At 36.7% G+C, this 20,533-nt stretch overlaps 1 protein-coding gene across 2 annotated transcripts in view; it reads right to left on the bottom strand.

The window, feature by feature from the left end:
* adarb1b (adenosine deaminase RNA specific B1b) overlaps nucleotides 1-20,533 on the bottom strand; it is a 153,182-nt gene that overhangs the window by 3,452 nt on the left and 129,197 nt on the right. Inside the window, exons 5-11 of one of the 2 annotated variants that reach the window (XM_084121901.1) lie at nucleotides 20,014-20,040; nucleotides 15,844-16,772; nucleotides 11,773-11,887; nucleotides 11,267-11,435; nucleotides 10,010-10,161; nucleotides 9,379-9,547; nucleotides 4,526-4,707 (exon numbers count right to left, since the gene is read on the bottom strand). In XM_084121901.1, the coding sequence (XP_083978027.1) occupies nucleotides 4,526-4,707; nucleotides 9,379-9,547; nucleotides 10,010-10,161; nucleotides 11,267-11,435; nucleotides 11,773-11,887; nucleotides 15,844-16,772; nucleotides 20,014-20,040 (1,743 nt within the window). The remainder of the gene's footprint in view (nucleotides 1-4,525; nucleotides 4,708-9,378; nucleotides 9,548-10,009; nucleotides 10,162-11,266; nucleotides 11,436-11,772; nucleotides 11,888-15,843; nucleotides 16,773-20,013; nucleotides 20,041-20,533) is intronic. The other variant, XM_084121902.1, reaches the window with a different exon arrangement.

Here is a 20,533-nt window from a genome sequence, read left to right as displayed (position 1 = left end):
CATCATATATATTGAGAATAATAGAGGGCCTAACACAGATCCCTGCGGCACTCCATAATTTACTGAAGTTATGATCGATTTTTCTCCATTTAAATAGACAAAATGGTAGCGGTCAGAGGTATGATTTGAACCAGCTTAATGCTTGTCCTTGAACACCAGTATAATTTTGTAGTCGATCTAAGAGTATTGTGTGATCTATAGTATCGAACGCAGCACTAAGATCAAGTAAAACTAGTATTGAGATACAGCCTTGGTCAGAAGCTAAAAGTAAATAATTTGTGATTTTAACGAGCGCAGTTTCAGTGCTATGGTGCGGCCTGAATCCTGACTGAAACTTTTCATAGATGTAATTTTCTTGCAAGAAAGAGCCCAGTTGAGCAGACACTTTTTCTAATATTTTAGACATAAATGGAAGATTTGAAATGGGTCTATAATTTGCTAGGTTATTATGATCTAATTGTGGTTTCTTAATGAGTGGTTTTATAACTGCCAATTTAAATGTTCTTGGAACATGACCTAAAGATAAAGATGAGTTAATAATATTGAGGAGAGGCTCTTCCACTATAGGTAACACTTCTTTCAGTAGTTTAGTTGGTATAGGATCTAATAAACATGTTGTTGTTTTAGATGATACGTTTAGTGATACGTTTATTTAACTCTTTTTGTTCTATAGTTGTAAAGCACTGTAATTGTTCTCGCGGGGCGATAATTGAGGCTGAATTATAAGGCGCGATTGAAGATTGAACGTTTACAATTGTGGTTCTGATGCTTTCTATTTTCTCAGTGAAGTAGTTCATGAAATCATTACTACTAAACTGTAGCGGGATATTTTGTTCAGGTGACGTCTGTTTATTTGTTAGTCTAGCCACGGTGTTAAATAAAAACCTTGGATTATTTTGGTTATTTTCTATTAGTTTGCGGAGGTGCTCAGCCCTGGCCGCTTTTAGGGCCTTTTTATAACATGACATACTGTCTTTCCACGCAATTCTAAAGACCTCTAAATTAGTTTGTTTCCATTTACGCTCTAAATTACGAGTTTCTCTCTTTAGAACATGCGTAGTATTATTGTACCATGGTGCTTTAATTTTCTCTCTGACCTTTTTTAATCTAATGGGTGCAACAATATCCAGTGTTCTAGAGAGAATGGTGCTCATAGTGCTAGTTAGTTCCTCTAGTTCATCTGTTTGTTTGGGTTCAGGCAGCAGCTGAGACAGATCAGATAAGCAATTTGAGAAATTATCTATGGTGGATGGAAGGATTGTTCTGCCTGGTCGATAACGCGGCGCCGCATGACATATTACAGCAGTACGTAATATGCAAGTTACCATGTAATGGTCAGTGACATCATCACTTTGTGGAATGATATCTATATAAAATACATTCATCATAGTAGAAAACTAAACCCGGAGATGGTGTTTGGTGCATTTGGTGCAAACATACAGTGTGGCCCTTTTTATGCAGACGACTTGATATAACTAAAATATTTCCTGAACAAATGCGAAGAAATCTATTTCAAAGCTTGTTTTTTATTTATTTATAAAAAAACCCAGATAAAAATGTGTCCAAGGTTGTTTAAATAGTTCATTTCGAATAAACAGATTTAAACAATTGTACTTACGAGTGTAAATGTCTCCAATAAGATCCTAAACAACAGACTTATGACTTTTACACGTCTTACACAAGAACTCAAAACAGAAATACCAAGCCAACAAAAAATGTTAGAGAACAGACTAAACCGGAAACAAAGAAGAAACTATATTAAAGGATAATTCCGGTATTTAGCACTTTGAGTCTCTTTTCTGGTTTGTTTTGGATGAACTAGTGAACTAGAGTGGTGGACACAGAAATTTTGATGATGGGTCCTGTCTCGACTTTTTGACTCGTTTAGAATCGCCTTTGACCACTTCAGAGTGGCTGGCTACGAGCATGCACGAACATGTCCTTAAAATAACCCTTAACGTCCGTTTTCAAAACTCACCGAGTGGTTAGTGGTGTTCGTTGATGTTCCAAAACAAGTAGCGTAGCAAAATACAGTTTCTGTCATGTTTTATTTGGCATTTTGAAAAAATCCCATTGATTTCTGTTGGAGGACTCATTGCTCGTTGATATTACTGCGCTTCATATCGAGCGGAAGTTTATACGCGGTTGTGAGGTATCTGAAAAAATAGTTCCACTATAGCAAATAACACGGATTGAAATCATACATTGCGCCGATATATTTGTTTTTAATCATCAACGAACACCACTAACCACTCGGTGAGTTGCACAGTTTTGAAAACGGACGTTAAGGGTTATTTTAAGGACATGTTCGTGCATGCTCGTAGCCAGCCACTCTGAAGTGGTCAAAGGCGATTCTAAACGAGTCAAAAAGTCAAGACAGGACCCATCGTCAAAATTTCTGTGTCCACCACTCTAGTTCATCCAAAACAAACCAGAAAAGAGACTCAAAGTGCTAAATACCGGAATTATCCTTTAACTGAATATTTACTTGAAGCAATGGTAATTAATTGAAAAATACTTGAAGGCTGTATGCCATTATTTTAATCTTTTATTCTTTAATATTTATATTCTTATTAAGTTTAAATTAATGCTAAAATACATGAAGTAATATAATTTGTAATTTTATAAATTCCATTAAGCATTCAATAAATGGCTCATTGCATTACACATTACCTCTTTACTGGCAGACCAAGACAACGGGAAGAAAAAGAGCTGATAAATGCAGAACGGTCGTTCTCTGAGCTAGTGTTATCAAGCATAGGTCGAGTATGTTATGCTTCAACCTCCCACAACACATCATCAAATGGAGAGTTTCAGCAGTAAGCCATTAAAAGCAAGTTGTCCTAGGAATCTGATGTAACCCACTGCAAAAGAAGTGTTGGGTGTATCTAATGAGGAACAAAAAGTGAGAAAGGATATGTTCTCTCCAAGAGCAGCCAACATCTCCCTGATGACTCTATGAAACTCAAGCAAATATTTAATGAGGAAACCTTGGTGTCTAAACCCAGTGCGTAGAAACTAGCTAAAAGTTGTGATGCTACTTAACTTACCAAGGTTTTTCAGAAGCATACATTTTTTTATTTATTAAATATATCTCAAGGATTGGTATCAGGGCCGATTAGGCTGTCATGTGTCATGCAACTGTATTACAATAGGCGATGGTAAGCGCCTTCAAGTGGGTTTACCAACCGCCATTAAAAGGAAAACAAGCTCAATTGTGCGTGAGTGACGCGTGAGAACCAGTGAGGTCTGTTCTAGCATGTCACATGCACCTTCGAGCTTCTGTGGTAAGTATATTTGATGTGCACTTTTATAACGAATCACTCGAAAGTCATTTATTTACTATTTATTTTTGTCGTCAGACTATCCGAGACATTTTCGTCATAATGTGTTGTGCCTTGTTTCGGATTTTATTGACAGCTTTTTATATATATTTATATTTATATATACACACTGTATGTAAAATACAAGCATCGAATTGGGACTCGGTATCAGCAGTAGTGATGGGGACGAGACCGCCTATGCCAAGTCCGAGTCAAGACCGAGTCTTTGAAGGGTCGAGACCGAGTCCGTTGGTTTTCAAATACAGTCGAGTCCGAGTCAAGACCGAGTCTTTGAGGAAGCAAGTCCGAGTCGAGACCGAGTCTTTAGGAGTCGAGACCAAGACCATAAAAACATGTCAGTTTTCATATTGACACTGACCTACTGACACTCACCAGCAGCAGAGCCATAGAGATAAATAAACGGCTCTGACGGCAGTATCTTTGCATTGCACCATGGGATGTCATTTTCAAATAATGCCCGTCAACATTGCATTTTATTATTATTGTTGTTATGTGTTGTGTGTTTTTTTTTATATGAACATAAAAAAATTCGTTGGAAACAATTTTTCCGAGGACTCGGTCTGAAATTACGAGTCCTTCTCCTCCCACTATGGTCCGAGACTGAGTCAAGACCGAGTCTTTGAAGGAACAAGTCCGAGACGAGTCCGAGAAAGCAGAAATCGGTCTCGAGACCGGTCTCGGAGTACTACATCACTAATCAGCAGTTTCTTAATATTCAATGACTCGGATCAGGGGCACAAAAAACTTGATCATTGTTTTGTACCATGTATAAAAATATGACTGATTAAATTCAAAATGATTTCATGTGATAGTTAGGCAATTAAAAGATACTGCCTCTATACGTAGCTTCAAAACAGTTAGCTTTTAGTAGATAGTTTTTCTAACCACTAAAATTGTAGCTTGACTATAGCTGAACCACTTTAAATTTTGACCGTTTTTCCCAACCAGCAGGGGCATCTGCGATTTCAGGCATGGTGTGAATTACTGAAACAGGTCGTCGGTGTGATGGCGAGATGGAGAGCAGGCCCATCTAAATTCCAGTAATTCATCAAACCACAAGGAAATTGGAGGCGAGTTGGGGGAAGCTGTCCATCTAGTAAATGGTAATACAATTTGACATGGGTGCCGTTTTCAATGATTCGGGAGTGTAAATGCGAGCTGGCCGTATGATGTTGTCTTACCGCTGAGCAGGGGACGGTTGAGGGAGAATTGCTGGGGCAGGTCTTCGATATCAGCGATCCGCTGGTACATGGCTCTGGACAGATGATCAGCGTGATACAGGCTGCCCAGGATGATGCTGGAGAAGTAGATGGGCTCAGTGAAGTAGCTCATCAGAGAGCCCTGGATGCCCACCACATTCCACCTGCAGGAACAAACACAAACACCTTCTTCAAGACACAGATATCATTATTTTATATGCACTTTTCTCTCTGATGTACGCAACCCCCATCAAAATGAACCTGGGGTCCATTTTTATTACAAATATATATATATATTATTTTTATTTGGCATTTTGCATAGTTTTTTCCTCTAATGTACGCAGCACCATCAGAACAGACCTGCAGTTGATTTTTATTATAGTCAGTTAGAATTATTGTTACATTTAATTAGAATGTTATTATTTTACAATATTATAATTGACATTTTCATTAATTTCCCCCCTGCTGTTCGCAACCCCTTCAGAACAGACGTGTGGTGGATTTTTATCATAATTAACATACAATTATTGAATTTACTTATAATTATTTTATTATAAAAATTTTGCATTGATTTCCCCTGCTGCTCGCCATCAGAGCAGACTTGCCGCCCAATTGTATTATATTTAATAATATGATTAATTATAATTATCACATTTTATATTTGGTATATAATACTTTCTATTATTGTCATTTTCAATATTTTTTTTCCTCTGCTGTATGCAACCCCATCAGAACTGTCCACCAGGTGACAACCACTGCATTTTAAAAAAAATATATATATATATATATATTTTTTTTTTTAAGTTTGTTACTAGCCTGAAGTACTTCCAGCACGTTTACATAATGGATTCCTAATCTCACCATCTAAAACACTACACATTACCATGTAGATGGAACATAGACAATCAGGAACTACAAGAATCACAAAACATGAAAACAACGGAGCAAAAAAAGCAATCTGGCCAGCAGCTCAGATGTGAATGATTTTCTAACGCCTGATATATAAAAACAGCACCCGTGGATGAATTGTTCAATTAGAGCTGTTCTAACAAACCACCTCATTTACATATTTTCTTTACAGGTCCCAGACTCACCCACTGGGTCTCCCTCCTCAGCCATTCACAGTCAAAAGGCCTAATCAAGCCCAAAGCTGCTCCCCAAAACAACACCTGCTGTATGCAGCTGGAAAGATCCCAGACTCAAGTGATTAGAGCTGTTCTTTTCAGCCTGACCAATCAACAGCCTCCGATGCCAGAAAGACACAGCTCAACTTTAGCTATTGCTACTGTTAACTACTTTGTTAACCGAGCACTAAACGCACTGCAGCGTATTCAGAGTTCCTGCTGGCGGATATCCAGTCTACCTGCGAAACTAGATTTCTTTTTAAAGGTTTGATGACACATCCTGGAAAACTTTTGACAAATCCAGACTATAATGTAAAATGTGAATATTTCAATTATTTGATGAAATGTGTTTGAAGTCTTTAACTCTAAATTTAAATCAAAGTAAAATGTAAAAAAGAACAAAATTAATTTACAAGCATTTATTTCAGGAGTTTTGCATTTAATTCTGTTCTAAAAAAATTAAAACGGGTGATCAGGAAGAGGGTTTATGCACGATAGACTTAAGCTAAAGATACGGCATCGACAAAAAGACATTCTGCCTGTTTTAGAGCTACTGTTTTTCTTATTTCAGATGTGGCTGGATCAGCACCTTCCATTAAAAATTCACAGGAACACCAGTGTGTCCCGGTTTGAGACTCACACCTAGCAGAGCAGGTACAGGCCCTGACGGAGGAGACACAGCGTTCTATCAACACCACACGCTCATTCATCTCGGCAGATGGGCTGCTTTTCCTTGAGTGTGAGCTGTGAACATCAGTTCTGCTGTGTGTGAGTGTGTGTGTGTGTGTGTCAGGCCATCCCTGAACAACACATAAACTAGCCCAGCCCTCACTAAATACCGCTTTCCTCTAAAAACCAAAGCAATAAACAGAATCAGCAAATACAGTATCAAACAGATCCTGAAAACATGAAAGGTTTATTGTCTCTCTATAGTTCAATACTTCAACTGATGCATTGTATATAGACATTAATAAATGCATGTGTTAAGGTTAACCCAGGGCCATCAACATTGTAAAAAAAAAAAAAATCATTAAAAAGCTCTATAAACACAATCTTCAGTGAATAACATATTTTGTTATTATCTCCTTTAGTATGACAACCGAAAAAATAATATAGGGCTATCAAGTGATTACATTCTAAGCAGATTAATCAATCAAATTAATCGCAAATCAATCCCCCAAATGACCCCCAAAAAGATCATTTAAAGTCATTAATGTGTTAGATGAGAAAAGCATTGAATCGACATTACAAAAAGTAGCTTTAGAAATAAGTATTTTGAACTAAGATAGAATTTATTACACAAACATTTAAAGGCTACAATGTGGCCATACATTTTTTTTCTCCAGAAGCTGAACTGGCATTTAAGTATATTTACACAGAATGTTTAATGCAGCACAGAGGTGGCATGAATATGAATAAAAATAATTATATGATACTCTAAATATGAAACTAAAACATCCATTAGGTGGTGGCAAGTTAGGTCGTATTTACACTGCAGGTCTTGATGCAAAATTTGTTGACTATTTATGATTTTTTGACGACCATCTTACATCTTTTAAAAGTGACCCATATCCGATTTCTGTATGTAACCTATACTATTGGAGAAACGACCCAAGGTAGACGTACTGACCCGGAAAAGCTTAGGTCGAAAAGGATGTTCCACATATGAATGAGGATGTCGGAATCCATGTGTATTTTTCCATTACATTTACATTTAGTCATTCAGTCATTCATTCAACCGATTCATTCCGGAACGAAGCAAGTGGTCGTCTTTATGAAAGTGTCGTTGAATCAACTGCTTACTCGATTCATTACAAACCGCAGATTCAGTCAGTAATGAAACACTGCTGTGTTGCACAACAGTTCTGCTGTGGCTTTTTCTGGAACTATTTTTATTGGCGAAATTGAGCAAAAACAGACAATATTGTGTCAAAAACACATAGAGGGGCATTTTTGCCCTCATATCTTGAATTTTAGTGGCATTTTAAATGCATTCTAATAGGCTTCATCACACAGTCAGTTGTTGCCCTGCATCATGTTCATAACTAAAGTGCATGTAATTTAAGATGATGTACAGGTCTGGGCCGGGGCGTTGTGCATTAATCATTTTAACACATTATTTTTCCCCATAATTAATCGTACCAAATTAATATGTTAAATTGACAGCCCTAAAAAAAAAAAAAGCAGCTTTGCTATTTTAAAAAAAGTTTTGTAGTTTCTAAAATAAAAATAACAAAAAACTAAATAAATAAAATAAATTAATTAAAAAATTTAAGTACAATTAAAAAAGTAGACTGCAGGATGAGGTGACAGTTAAAGTGTGTGTGTGTGTGTGTGTGTGTGCTGAGGTGGAGATGCACACTGGGTATTCTCTCATTAGCAGAGACAGGACCTGTGATCTCTGGTCACAGCTGTCTCTGACATGTTCTTATCTCTTGGCTAACAGCTGCTGGGCGGCAGGGACAGACGCATCGCCACATTGACCCCACAGGATAAATGAATGCTCCCTTCTACTCTGATAATACTGTCTTCTTTATTTAACTAGGGTTATAGTAATGTTGAACCCATGCACCTCTTTCCCTGTCAATTATGAAGTCCGGTAATAGCCAAAGAGCAATTAAATTCACAAAGCCCTTGTTCTCTTCCCGACGGTGACAGGTACAGCGTCTACCCAGTGCAGTGAGATTAACCAGAAGGTTCCAGACTACTGCTTTTGCTGAGCTGTCTATTATTCTAATGAAGAGGGCTCACAATACATTCACTCCAAAACTTAGAGAGCTGCTTAACTAGGCAGCAACTTCTAACATAGATATCATAGAAGCAAAGGTAGGCAGGAATTTATGCTCATTATGGCCAAATATTAATGCAACATTACATCCTTTACAGACAAGGACACCCCAGAATGCATTGTGATGAGCTCAGTGAAGAGAGTTGGAATATTTTCTTATTTTGTAAAATAGCAAAAGAAAGAAAGAAAAGTATTTTATATAGTTATTAGTATGTACTGTGTTTCGGCCTTTTCTCAAGGCCGCGGGAGCATGGTAGTGGGCTTGTGTTTTGATACGCACTTCATTCCACCAAGCGTTGTTTGTTTTCTTCTTATTTAAATCCAGATAACTGATTTACAAAACATCGATCGAAATTAAGGTACAAATTATACAAAACGAAAAAACATCAAACTAACTAATGAAGTGGTCAAAAATAGTCTCAGACCCACTTCATATGTCCCGACATTTTGAATTCAATCCATTTCCACTCCCTTTATGATGCATCCCATTTTTGATATTTTCTTTCTTAATTAACAGATTAAATTAAAACAAAACAACTAAATAATATCATAAAATTAAACCAAAAAAACCAAAAAAAAATTAAACCAAATGAATGTACTACAACATACTGTATCATTACCTAAGGAACAGTTCAGGCTCATAAAATGGCTTGCCAGTTGCCAACATTAAATATTTTTAACTTTTTTTTTTTTTTACACTTATTAGCTATAATGTAAGAACTAACAGCTAAAAACATCATTAACACTTGATGACATTAAGTGCAAAACATTACTGGACATCCTTAAAACAGCAGCTGGGATTCTATTAGTGTTGTTGCTGAGCATCAGTTAGTATGTCTATGTAGGAAGCAGACAGCAAGTCGGCTCACTAGGTTTTAGAACAGGGCTCATATGTACATGTGTGTTTACATGCTACCAACTACCTTGCGATTTTGTCACTGCATGACATCGTAAGCAGCCGCTCCCCCTGCAGAACTCCGTCCCATGTCTGTATGGTGTTACTCGTGCGCACCGGGATGGTTCCCTCTCCAGACTCGATCTTGGTTCTCAGTTGGCCCCTTGCCTTCCTGTTGGGGTGTCTGTCTCCCTGGTCTGAGGAGAACAGTTAAACAAACATTTTAAAGGAAAGAGGGGCACTTCCATGCAATGTTTCTGAAAATGTTAATCTACTTCAACTAATCAACACATTTAATCAACCAATAACAATAAGTTAAAGAAGTAATTGTTTGTTTTGCTTCAGCGGAATAATTGTATGGTCTATAAAGCAACACTCTAGAGCAGAATTAATCAGTTCACAAGAGGAGTCGACAAAGCCAGCTAATTAAAAACACTGATGAAATTTGTTTTTGAAATGCAGACAGACAGTAAAGTGAAATTATAATGAAACGCGACCTGATCATAAGAGGGCCCATCCTGATCTTAATTGAACACAACTATTCAGTTTTGATCATTCATTTCCAACAAGTGTTTGAGTAAACTAACGTCCTCATCCACCTCCCGCTAGTTCACGTATAAAGGACTGAACAGTTTGATTGAATAAAGACTCAGTTTCACCCTCTACGCCCGCCTCGTGAGGAGAGAAGATCCGAGCGTCTCCACAGGGCGATGTGCTGATGTAGAGATGAAACTGGACGCTGTCTTTCAGCCGGAAGCCACGTTTGTCACACTGCGTGAATATGGACTTTTGGTGCTCCTCTTTATTGTTGCTAAATTCAGAGAGAAACAATAGAAAAATCACATTTTTCTCCAGAGTTTTTTGTCATGTATAAATACATACAATGCATGCATGCTTGCATGAACATATTGCAATTATTTTGACATATTGTGACTGCAATTTGAACTCCAAGATTCTAAACATTTAAAGGTGTGGTCAGTATATATATTACATAAATATCTCACATACACTTTTTTGGGGAACTCAGTCCACTTGAATTACATATAAAAATGTAATATTAAATAATAATAAAAAAAACTAAAATAATTTTATTATAGATTACATAATTTTATCTCTCTCTCTTTACATATTTATTTTGTATATATTATAGATTACAAATATTTTTTCAAAAACACACACACACACACACACACATACATACATATACACATATATATATATATATATATATATATATATATATATATATATATATATATATATATATATATATATATATATATTTATATTTATATATATGTAAATTAATACACGTTTATTTTTTTTTTACATCACATCATTTGGTGATTTAATCAATTTTATTTTATACATTTTGGTTTTTATTTTATATATCTTGATACATTTTTTCAATATATTTTCATATATATATATTTTTCTTTACATTTGGTGGTTTAATAAATAAAATACTATATCGCGTCTAATGTACAAATGCTAAATATATAATAATAATAATAATAATAATAATAATAACATTAATAATAACAATTATTATAATAAAACCACCAAACACTGATTAATTAAATATATGCAAATATATCCATACTAACATTTCATTATTATTATTATTATTATTATTATTATTATTATTATTATTATATTTTAAATATATATTTTTACATTATATATTTATATTTAACATTTATAAAGCATTTGGTTTTTAATAAATTGCAAAAGGCCACGTCATGATTAATCACTATTCATTTTGCATCTCTATCTAAAACTGTACACTATAACAAAATGTTAAATTAAAACCCGTTTATGAATTTAATTTCCCTTTCTGCTAGACTAAACATCATCCATCATGCTATGATGACAAATGAGATGTACAGAGACATGCAAGAGAGGCGGCGTCTCACCTTAAGAAGTGCTCCAGCTGCATGTAGAGATACCTGATCAGGGAGCGACGAGCAATGATTTCAGCGTGACAGTCGTTGAGCGCCAGGCCGCGGTCGCTCATATACTCGCCGTTTATACACTTGGTTCCCGTGGAGACGCAGATGACCTGAGCGTCCTTGACATCAGTGCCTGTGTTCAAAACAGGTGGAAACATACCAGGACTGACAACTGAACCAACAAAAATCACACAACACTCGCTCAAGTCTGGGAATATCTTTTCTGATTTTTTAGTATTAGTAAAAGTAGACCATTTCAAGTACACAAAACACCATTAAAGCAGTCAGTAAGTAATTCATTAGGCTGATTCATAAAGATTACTAATGAGTTTGAGTCTTTTTGATGGATTACTTGTAAAGAACTGTCTTAGAGCCATTTGGAGGCAAAAAAACAGATATTTGCTTTTTTTATTTATTTAAAATGGGACCATTTCTGAATAAGAACTTGTTCTCAGTTCCAAGAACTCTACCTGTTGTCATGACAACACCCGCCAGAACTTTCCGCCGTGCGTGTGGAGACGTGAAGTTGTCAGTGAGCTCGCTGAATTTGTCCACTACCAGACGAGAAACGGCATCTGCAAGAACCTGGTAAAGAGCATACAGGCGTCAGACTTCAATGCTAACATCAGTAATACATGAACACACATCCGCTACGGGCAGACATGCAATACTGAAAACAGGGCTGCACTTTATTTTACAGTACGTGCACTTACATGTACTTCCCTAAGAACTGGGTAATATAAGGTAACTAAATGGGTTAAGGTTAAGTTTAGGTGACGGTTCAGGATTAGTGCCTTGTTATTACCCAGTTACTATAACAAGTACATAGTATGTACATGGGGAACGGGACTGTAAAATAAAGTGCTACTGAAAACAGTACTGACTTCATGACTAAATTCAACATTAAGTCTTAAAAATATTAAGTCATCCTCCCCCTTTTTATCCTCTCCCCTTCGACACACTTCTCATGATCCAATCAATTCCTGATGGATAAAATCAAGATTTATTTTCCTTGTTGAATATGCTTTTCCACTCAGAAATATTTGAGATTAAAAGTACAGTTTCAACACAAAATAGTCTATATTATACTGATTTGTAAGGAACGCACCTAAATTAAATCCCATTCAATTGACACTTCCCTCTATGGATGACTGTAAAGCAGAATTTACCATAGACCTCAGATTCACCTTCCGCTGCTGCAATATAATATCAATATTTCATCGAAACCCTTCAGGCACCTCGGTGATTCCTTTCCGCTAACAGTGCCCTCCACTTCACATTCCTTAATATGCTGGAAAATGATTATGCCAAGGAAAAATCAATGGCCGAATGGGCACGAGTTAGAGACATTAGTCTGACACTGCTTCCCAAATACTTCAGAGTCACTCAGTCGGAGACGGCTAATGGGAGTTTTAAAGTGGAGCATCCCGATACATTATCAGGAGACAGAGAAATCTCCCACCGAACAGAAGGCTGCGTTTTATTCTTACGATAAAACACACTAGTTACCACCATCATCTTTATTTGCTTTCATTTCCCATTAGCGCCTGGGGACAGATGACAGGAAAATCACTGGCCAACTACACGCAGATCTCACAGGAGAGCAGACTATGAAACTAAGAAAGTGGAAAAAAGGAGGCTAACGCAGAGATAAAAAAACATTTTAACAACAAATAACATTCTTGAGAATGTTTTCAATAGAAATGCTAAATTAATAGTGATTAATCATGACGACGTGGCCTTTTGCAATTTATTAAACTACCAAATGCTATATAAATGTAAAATACTTAATATATAAAATAAAAAATAAATCTAAATTTAGCTGTTTTAGAGATTTAACATGTTAAATTGCTGCGATTAACTATGGAAATAATAATGCGCTCAAATTATTAACGCACATTGCCCTGGCCCAGACCTGTAGGTCATCTTACATTACATGCACTTTAGTTATGAACATGATGCAGGGCAACAACTGACTGTGTGATGAAGCCTATTAGAATGCAGTTAAAATGCAAGATATATGAGGACAAAAAAAGCCTTATAATTTAGCAATATCATGAACAAAAGTGCTGTTTTTCCAAATATCTGCATGATTAATATGATAACTTAATAAAATATAATTTAATTTATTAATATAATAAATTAATAAAAGTAATTTGATGCAAATAACTGTAAAAGTAATTTTATATAATTTTTTATAAAGTCCAATAATTAACCATAATATTGTATAATAAACTAATTACGTAGGAAATTGTATACATAATTTATGATTTTAAGGGCTAACTAGTTAAAGTAATTTTTATAAGTAATGGTAACAAATGATATCACAATATAAATGTCCTTTTCTGATAGAATATCGAAAAAAAGAATAAAATATATATATATTTTTAGCTAAATCATACAATCCATCCCAATGTGTTAACAAAGCCCATCTTCGTTTCCATTAGGCTTCACTCTTAATTAAGACGGCCATAATGGCCTATAGTATTCAACCTTCCATCCTTGATGTAAGGTCGGTACGTATCGCCACACGAGTGAAGGAAAAACTAAAACGATCAGTTGTCCCGTGACGAGAGTCTATTTAACCTCTTGACATCTGGTTGAAACAAATACACCTATCCGGCCTCTGGTCTCATATTGACGGCATGTTAAATTTGTGGGTATTGGATTAGGAATGGATAATGGGGTCTTGCATTCATGGTGCTGTATGTGTCACAGAGACAGACGGCCCAAGAGCAATCAGCATCAGAGACAAAACATGCGGCTGACAGGACTGCTCTTTAGTGGACAGGTAGTGGGCAGGCTGAAACAAAATGTTCTTGTTTTGACACGGTTCAGAGGAAGATGTTAATTAAGATTGGGTTGCTTCCAGGCCTGGCCTTATCTCAAAAGCAGGATTAACAGAGGATTTTAGAAATGTGTAAATAGACGTCTTCTCACACAAACGCCAATCGTTGGTCATTTCGGCTCACTGTGTTGTTTCACTGGTAGGGGTGCGCAATATATTGAATATGCATGACATATTCACAACGCTCTGCTAGAGACACAACATTAAGAAATATTGCGAATAACATAATGCTTTAACACGCTTTTTATTTGACCATTAAAATTACCTAAAGGTCCAAAGTTACAATGTTATTAGGAGCTGGAAATTTGATTTTAACCAAATAAATAAGTTCAGGCCAATTAAGTGCATCATTTTAGATTTCGTTTGTTTGAAAAACTAAAAAATGCTCAGTCTCAACATGGCAATTTAAAAATATATATATTAAAATGTATGAAGATAAATTACTATGTGTTATGTAGGTACATATAATGACAAAACAAAAACTTAATTCATATATAAAGACATTTACACTTTCATGTCATATATATATATATATATATATATATATATATATATATATATATATATATATATATATATATATATATATATATATATATATATAAATATATAAATCAGCAAAAAGGTTAAAAGAAAGGTTTTTTTTTAAGCTAAATCACAAAATCCATCCCAGTGTTTTAACAGAGCCCATCTTCATTTCCATTAGGCTTTGTTCCTAATGAAGATGGCCATAATGTGCCTGCTTTGTGCATCCCGGCATAAAGGCTTAGATGATGATCTCTGATAAACTTAAAGGGATCAGAAACTTAAATTAAACATTTTGAGATGTGAAAGACCAATGTCTTTTATTTATCAGATTTTTACACATCAGATACAATCAAGACTTTATCAGACAGTCTGATGTGCGAGTTAAAGGAAGCCACAGTACAAGAAAAGGTTTAAATGAGATTCAACATTAAAGTAGTTTCTGCGGAGTGCTTGTGAAAATATTCTATAACTTTTATTAAACTATAACTAATAACAATCTTCTTGTACAATATTTATTTACCAGTTTAGGCCTGCCTATATCTAGGGTATAAATAAACCATTACTATACCGCTGCATAGCGAGCTATAAATAATTTAAGTATTTTTCAAAAAGACTGGTGAATAAACAAAAAGGTTAAAGGCCGTTTATGACACATGGGAATAGATGTGCCTATGTTGTCCTATGTCTAGCTGTTTTTAATGTTAGAATCCAACCCTCATCTATGTGCCTGTCGCATTGTGTTTCATTGTTGTTCATAGTTCAACATCTATAGTTTTTAACACAACAACATGCTCTGCGTGAATGACCCCTTAAGATGCATCAATCATTGTGTAGCCTATAGTCTTCAGGGCAAAAAAGAAAGCACACGTACGTCTGCAAGATGTCTGTTAAAGATCACTTCATCTGGAAAGCATCTGCTGTTTACTAACATCTGATAGACATCTTTAAGATGTCAGTTTAACATACATTCTAAATCATTACATCTTAAAGACATCTTCTAAACCTCTATTTGACATCTGACAGGAAACGTCCTATAGACGTATTGCAGATGAGCAAACACTCTTAAAAATACGTCTTCCAGATGTAAGCACGCACATCAAATAGACGTCTCCGTGATGTACGTGTGCTATCTGACTATATTGAGTCTGAGGTGCGGATCTCTTACCTGTGGCAGATGCAGCTGTAGGCCCTCTCTGGGGATGGGCTGGCGAGATGGGGTCTGGTCCAGTTGCATGTTGAAGAGCGCAGACAGAGCCGCCTGGGCAGCCCGGGCTTTAGCGAGTTTCTTATTTCGGCCCGAGCCCTCAAACGTCTGCGAGTCCACAGTCACGGACATCACAAAGTTCTTAGCATGGCTCTCCCCGCTCTCCGACACAAACTCGTATTTGAGGCCTGGCCGCAGCTCGTTGAGAATCATGACGGGGTTCTTGCCGCTGGCCGAGGAGGCGAAGGAGGAGGGCGGTGGCAGGGGCGCCTGAACTAGGCTGTTCGTACCTGGCGCCTGGGGCACGGGATACTCTCCCAGCGGGTTTAAGGAGCCGTTGCCGTTGGAGCCCAGAAAAAATGATTCCTCGGGCGGTGCCGGCGTCTCAAACCCGTTGAAGAGCATGTCAGGGAAGTCAGCCTGGTCGGAGGTGAAATCCGTGTTGACGGTGAGCGTACGGCCCATGGCCAGGTGCGCCTCAGACGCGTTAGGGAACTGAACAAAGGAACGCAGGGCCTTCTCAGCGGCATTCAGCTTGGCCTTTTTCTTTGTGGGACCCGAGCCCTCGAACAACTGCCCGTTAACCTCGACGGTCATGACGAAAACCGGCGCATGGACCGGGCCGGTCTGCGAGAGAAGCTTGTACTGCAAGCCTGGTTTGATCTCGTTCAGCTGCATCAGGGCGTTCTTGGGCAGAACCGGCCCTGGCGTTTTCTTACGTTTCTTGGGTCTGAATTTCGAGTGCGCATGGCCATTGTTGCCCTCCTCCAGGGGGCGCTTGCGACCCCCTCCTCCACTACCGTTGGGGAGCTGCTCCACCAGGCCAGCTCCCTCCTTAGAAGAGACGTTGTCCAGGTTGCGGTTTTCCTTTACGTCGGTGCTGCATGAACCTGCGGTGCCCAGAAAGAGTAACTTACAACGCCTTCGTTGCAGGATCTTGTAAATGTAAAATTTATAGATTCCTTTATCTTTCTTTGTAACCGAACAAGTGATGTGTGTTCCTTTTTTGTGTGCCGAGGTATGCTAGCATGATACATTTTTAGACTAATCTTGTGAAACTTCTTTATGAGAGGAATTTCAGAGATGACACTGAAAAAACTTTGAAGAAAAAAAAAAAACCCGATTAATTAACATAATTAAGGAAGACCATGAGGTATGAAATCTAAATGATCATAATCATCAGTTTAATTTAAAGTACAGTTTGAGCATTCAGTTTTGCAGGCAATGGCTCGTGCCGAGTCAATCAATCATCTCATTGGAGATAAAATATGTGCTAATGGAGAACAGAAACCAAAGCTTTAAAAGCCTAATAACTAATTAAATGAGGCTCTTTTTGCGTGACAAAGGCACTTTTTCCTGTCCCTCTATATAAATAGTGGCTATAAAACACCAACAAATATGGGTTCGCAATGGGTTCAGTTTTTAGTTGTGAAAAAACTTTGAGAACATAGTTCTCTTATCTAACAAAACTGGTCAAGCATCATATTTCAACCCAAAATCAAAAGAAAAAACAAATAACTGTCCAAAAATGGTCACAATAGGGATGTCAATCAATTAAAAGATTTAAATCATGGTCAATCTTTAATGAGTTCCTTTAAAATACAAATAAAATACTGAATATATAAAATAAAAAAATATGCATATATGCAATTATTAGGTGTTGTGTGGATGACATAATATTTATACAATAGTGCTCTTCACTCAAGGTTTCAATAATATATCAAATTAAATAAATGCTGTCATAAAAAAAAAAATATATATATATATATATATATATATATATATGACAATAAGGCAGCATATTTAATCGCATACATTAATGTGTTAACTGTGAGAGCAAAAACATAAAAAATAAAACTTGGTTTTCTGATTGCAAAATTTTATTTGATTCTATATTTAGATTTTGGGGTGAAATAGGATCTGGGCATGTTTTCATGAGATGTTTACAAGGTCACAATTTTTTTCCCTTAAGAAGAGGGTCTTGCAGAGGAAACACACATCATCATGTCCTGTTGACAAAGCTGATGGAACTTTGGCTAAATTTTCATTTATAACATCCTTCAGCAAAAGCTCGCTAGGTTACTGCTTTCAGTGCTCTGGTAGAGAGAGAATAGCGTCCGTGAACAGTAGGGGAACAGAGTAAGAGCTCTCTGCAAACAGTAGGAGCAACAGGGTGGATAAGGGAGAGGGTGCAAGGCAGAAGGAGAAATAAAATGAAGATATCTGAGAAGAGAGAAAGTCGTGTCAGGGAAAACGCCAGGTGGGGGGGGGGGGGGGGGGGGGGGTGAGCAAGAAAGAGAACGTGGAGGAGAAAGAAAGAAAGAAGAGGAGAAAAAAGAAAGAAGAGGAGAAAGAAAGAAAGAAAGAAAGAAAGAAAGAAAGAAAGAGAAAGAAAGAAAGAAAGAAACATAGAGAGAAATATACAAAATACTGGAGCAGAATCTGAAAATCAAAACCCTTCTTATGCGTGTCAAACTTTAATAAACATATCCACATCACACACACACACACACACACACACACACACACACACACACACACACACACACACACGTTCATGTAAGCGATTGACTCTGGCTTTAATGATGGAAATCACTCTTGCTAAAACAATGGCCCTGTTCCAAAACCTAGTGAGATCCCTACATAGGTAGGCTTTTAAAGGATCTTAGGCAGGCCACTCAAAATGTACTTTTATAATCCATTCAGTAACAAAAAATATCTGCAAAACATTCAAACTAATGTACTATTTTGCTGTTTTTCTAAGTAAACATTTTCAGTCGAATCTGTGCTTGCCAAAAACCTATTTCAAACATTTTTTTAGGTTAAATTTCCGTTAAGATGTGGCCTTAGAAGACGACACCAAAGCAGGTCACTAGCTTGTTACACTAACAAAGAATGCCCAAAAGATTGTGCAATAAAACTTCAACTTTAACAGCTTTAAGCTTACTAGAGATATTAAAGCTATAAGTTTATAGACCTGCCCACCTTCAGCTGAAAATTCAATCAATTGCACATGCAAAAGCATAAAATCCTAATAAATGTACTTACTGTAACCAGTAAAATGCATTGGCTCACTACAGAGTATTAAAGGAATGTAAAAGCGAACACCTGCAGTGGCACCGACAGCTTAAATAACATAGAAACAGGATCTCTCCTTTAGAGCCATGAACTTCAATGTCTTCAATCTACACAAAGGCCCAGTAACAGTGAAGTGCACCAGCTCCCTTTGTGTGCATTAGCAACGTCAAAAAAAAACACCATGTTGATTCTCGCTTGGTGTACGGTGATGTAGTCGAATGCACTTCTTGGTTAAAATCTTTAAAACTTAAAAATTCCTATGGAGAACAAGAATGGGAAAACACTGGTAAGGCTGCATAAAAAAAGGGGGCGAAAAACGTGTTGGTCTTTCACTCAATGGGGTGGGGGTGGGGGGTTATCTGGTGCTGAATGAGTGTATAAAACCGACGCTCTTGCCAAGCAATGAATTTCTGCCCAAAATCCTGAAAGCTGATCATCAAACATCTAAAGCTGATAGAGAAATATGCACTGTCACAGGTAGAAAGCTTTTGGATATCAAATGCGCTTATCGGCAGAAAATCTAAATAAGAAAGCGTCCGCTTCGCTACAGATCCGTAATAAATGAAGGGTCCCTCCATTGTCAGTGGCTCTGAAGACAAGCTACGGAGTGACGGGACAATCGAGGGTTACATTTCCTCTGGGTTAACAACTCTTCCCAGAATCTTCTATTCACAGCGCTGCTGAATAAAGAAGAACGGGACTCAGACACCGGAGGAACGCTGTGTATTTCTTCAGTCTCGAGTCCCGATCTTCTTTGATCACATTCAAGTGTAAAGCCCAATGAAATAGGGAATGCTAAATTTGGAAGATATTGGATTATTTAGCACATCTAGCGATACTGATTTTTTTTTATGCTACCTTGTTTTAAACCACTGATAATTTACTCATTTTAAAAGAACAAATGAAATTAAAATGTTATCTATAACATGCTTTGCATTTTTATTCAGTTACCTTTTTTAGCTACTTTTGCAGTGGCACAAAAATGAGGGCAGAAAAAAAAAGGGAATAGTTCACCCAAAAAAAAACAAAAAAATTCTGTCATCATTTACTCACTGTCATGACGTTTTATGATGTATTCTTCTGTGGAACACAAAAGAAAAAAAATTAGGAAAAAAAAAAAAATTAATTCAGTCAGTACAATGAAAGTTAATGGGGTTCCATGTAGTTTGGACCCCAATGTTCTTCATTTGTTCTTTCATAAAATGTGAGTAAATGAAGATTCATGTTTGGGTGAAGCATCCCTTTAAACAAGACTTAGAAGCAACATCAAAAAGCAGCAGAAATTTTAAAATCATTTTGGAATAGGACATGCTTGAAAGGTAGAAGGTGTAACACCCAATACACAATGCAAGCAAGCAACAGAACAAAATTAGAATGTGGATAAATCTTATATACGTCTGATATGTTTAAATTCATTTAAATATTTGTTCATCTAACACACTAAAGATCAACCACAATGTTATTTTGTTGACTAAAATTTTACACCATTTGAGTCAGATGAAAATATACTGCAATAATGAAAAATGACTAAACATAGAAGACGTTTTCAAAAAAAAAAAGAAAAAAAAAAAGA

This window comes from Abramis brama, assembly GCF_963993115.1.
Source record: "Abramis brama genome assembly, chromosome: 8".
Taxonomy (NCBI): Eukaryota; Metazoa; Chordata; class Actinopteri; order Cypriniformes; family Leuciscidae; genus Abramis; species Abramis brama.
This window is presented reverse-complemented; position numbering and strand designations above follow the sequence as displayed.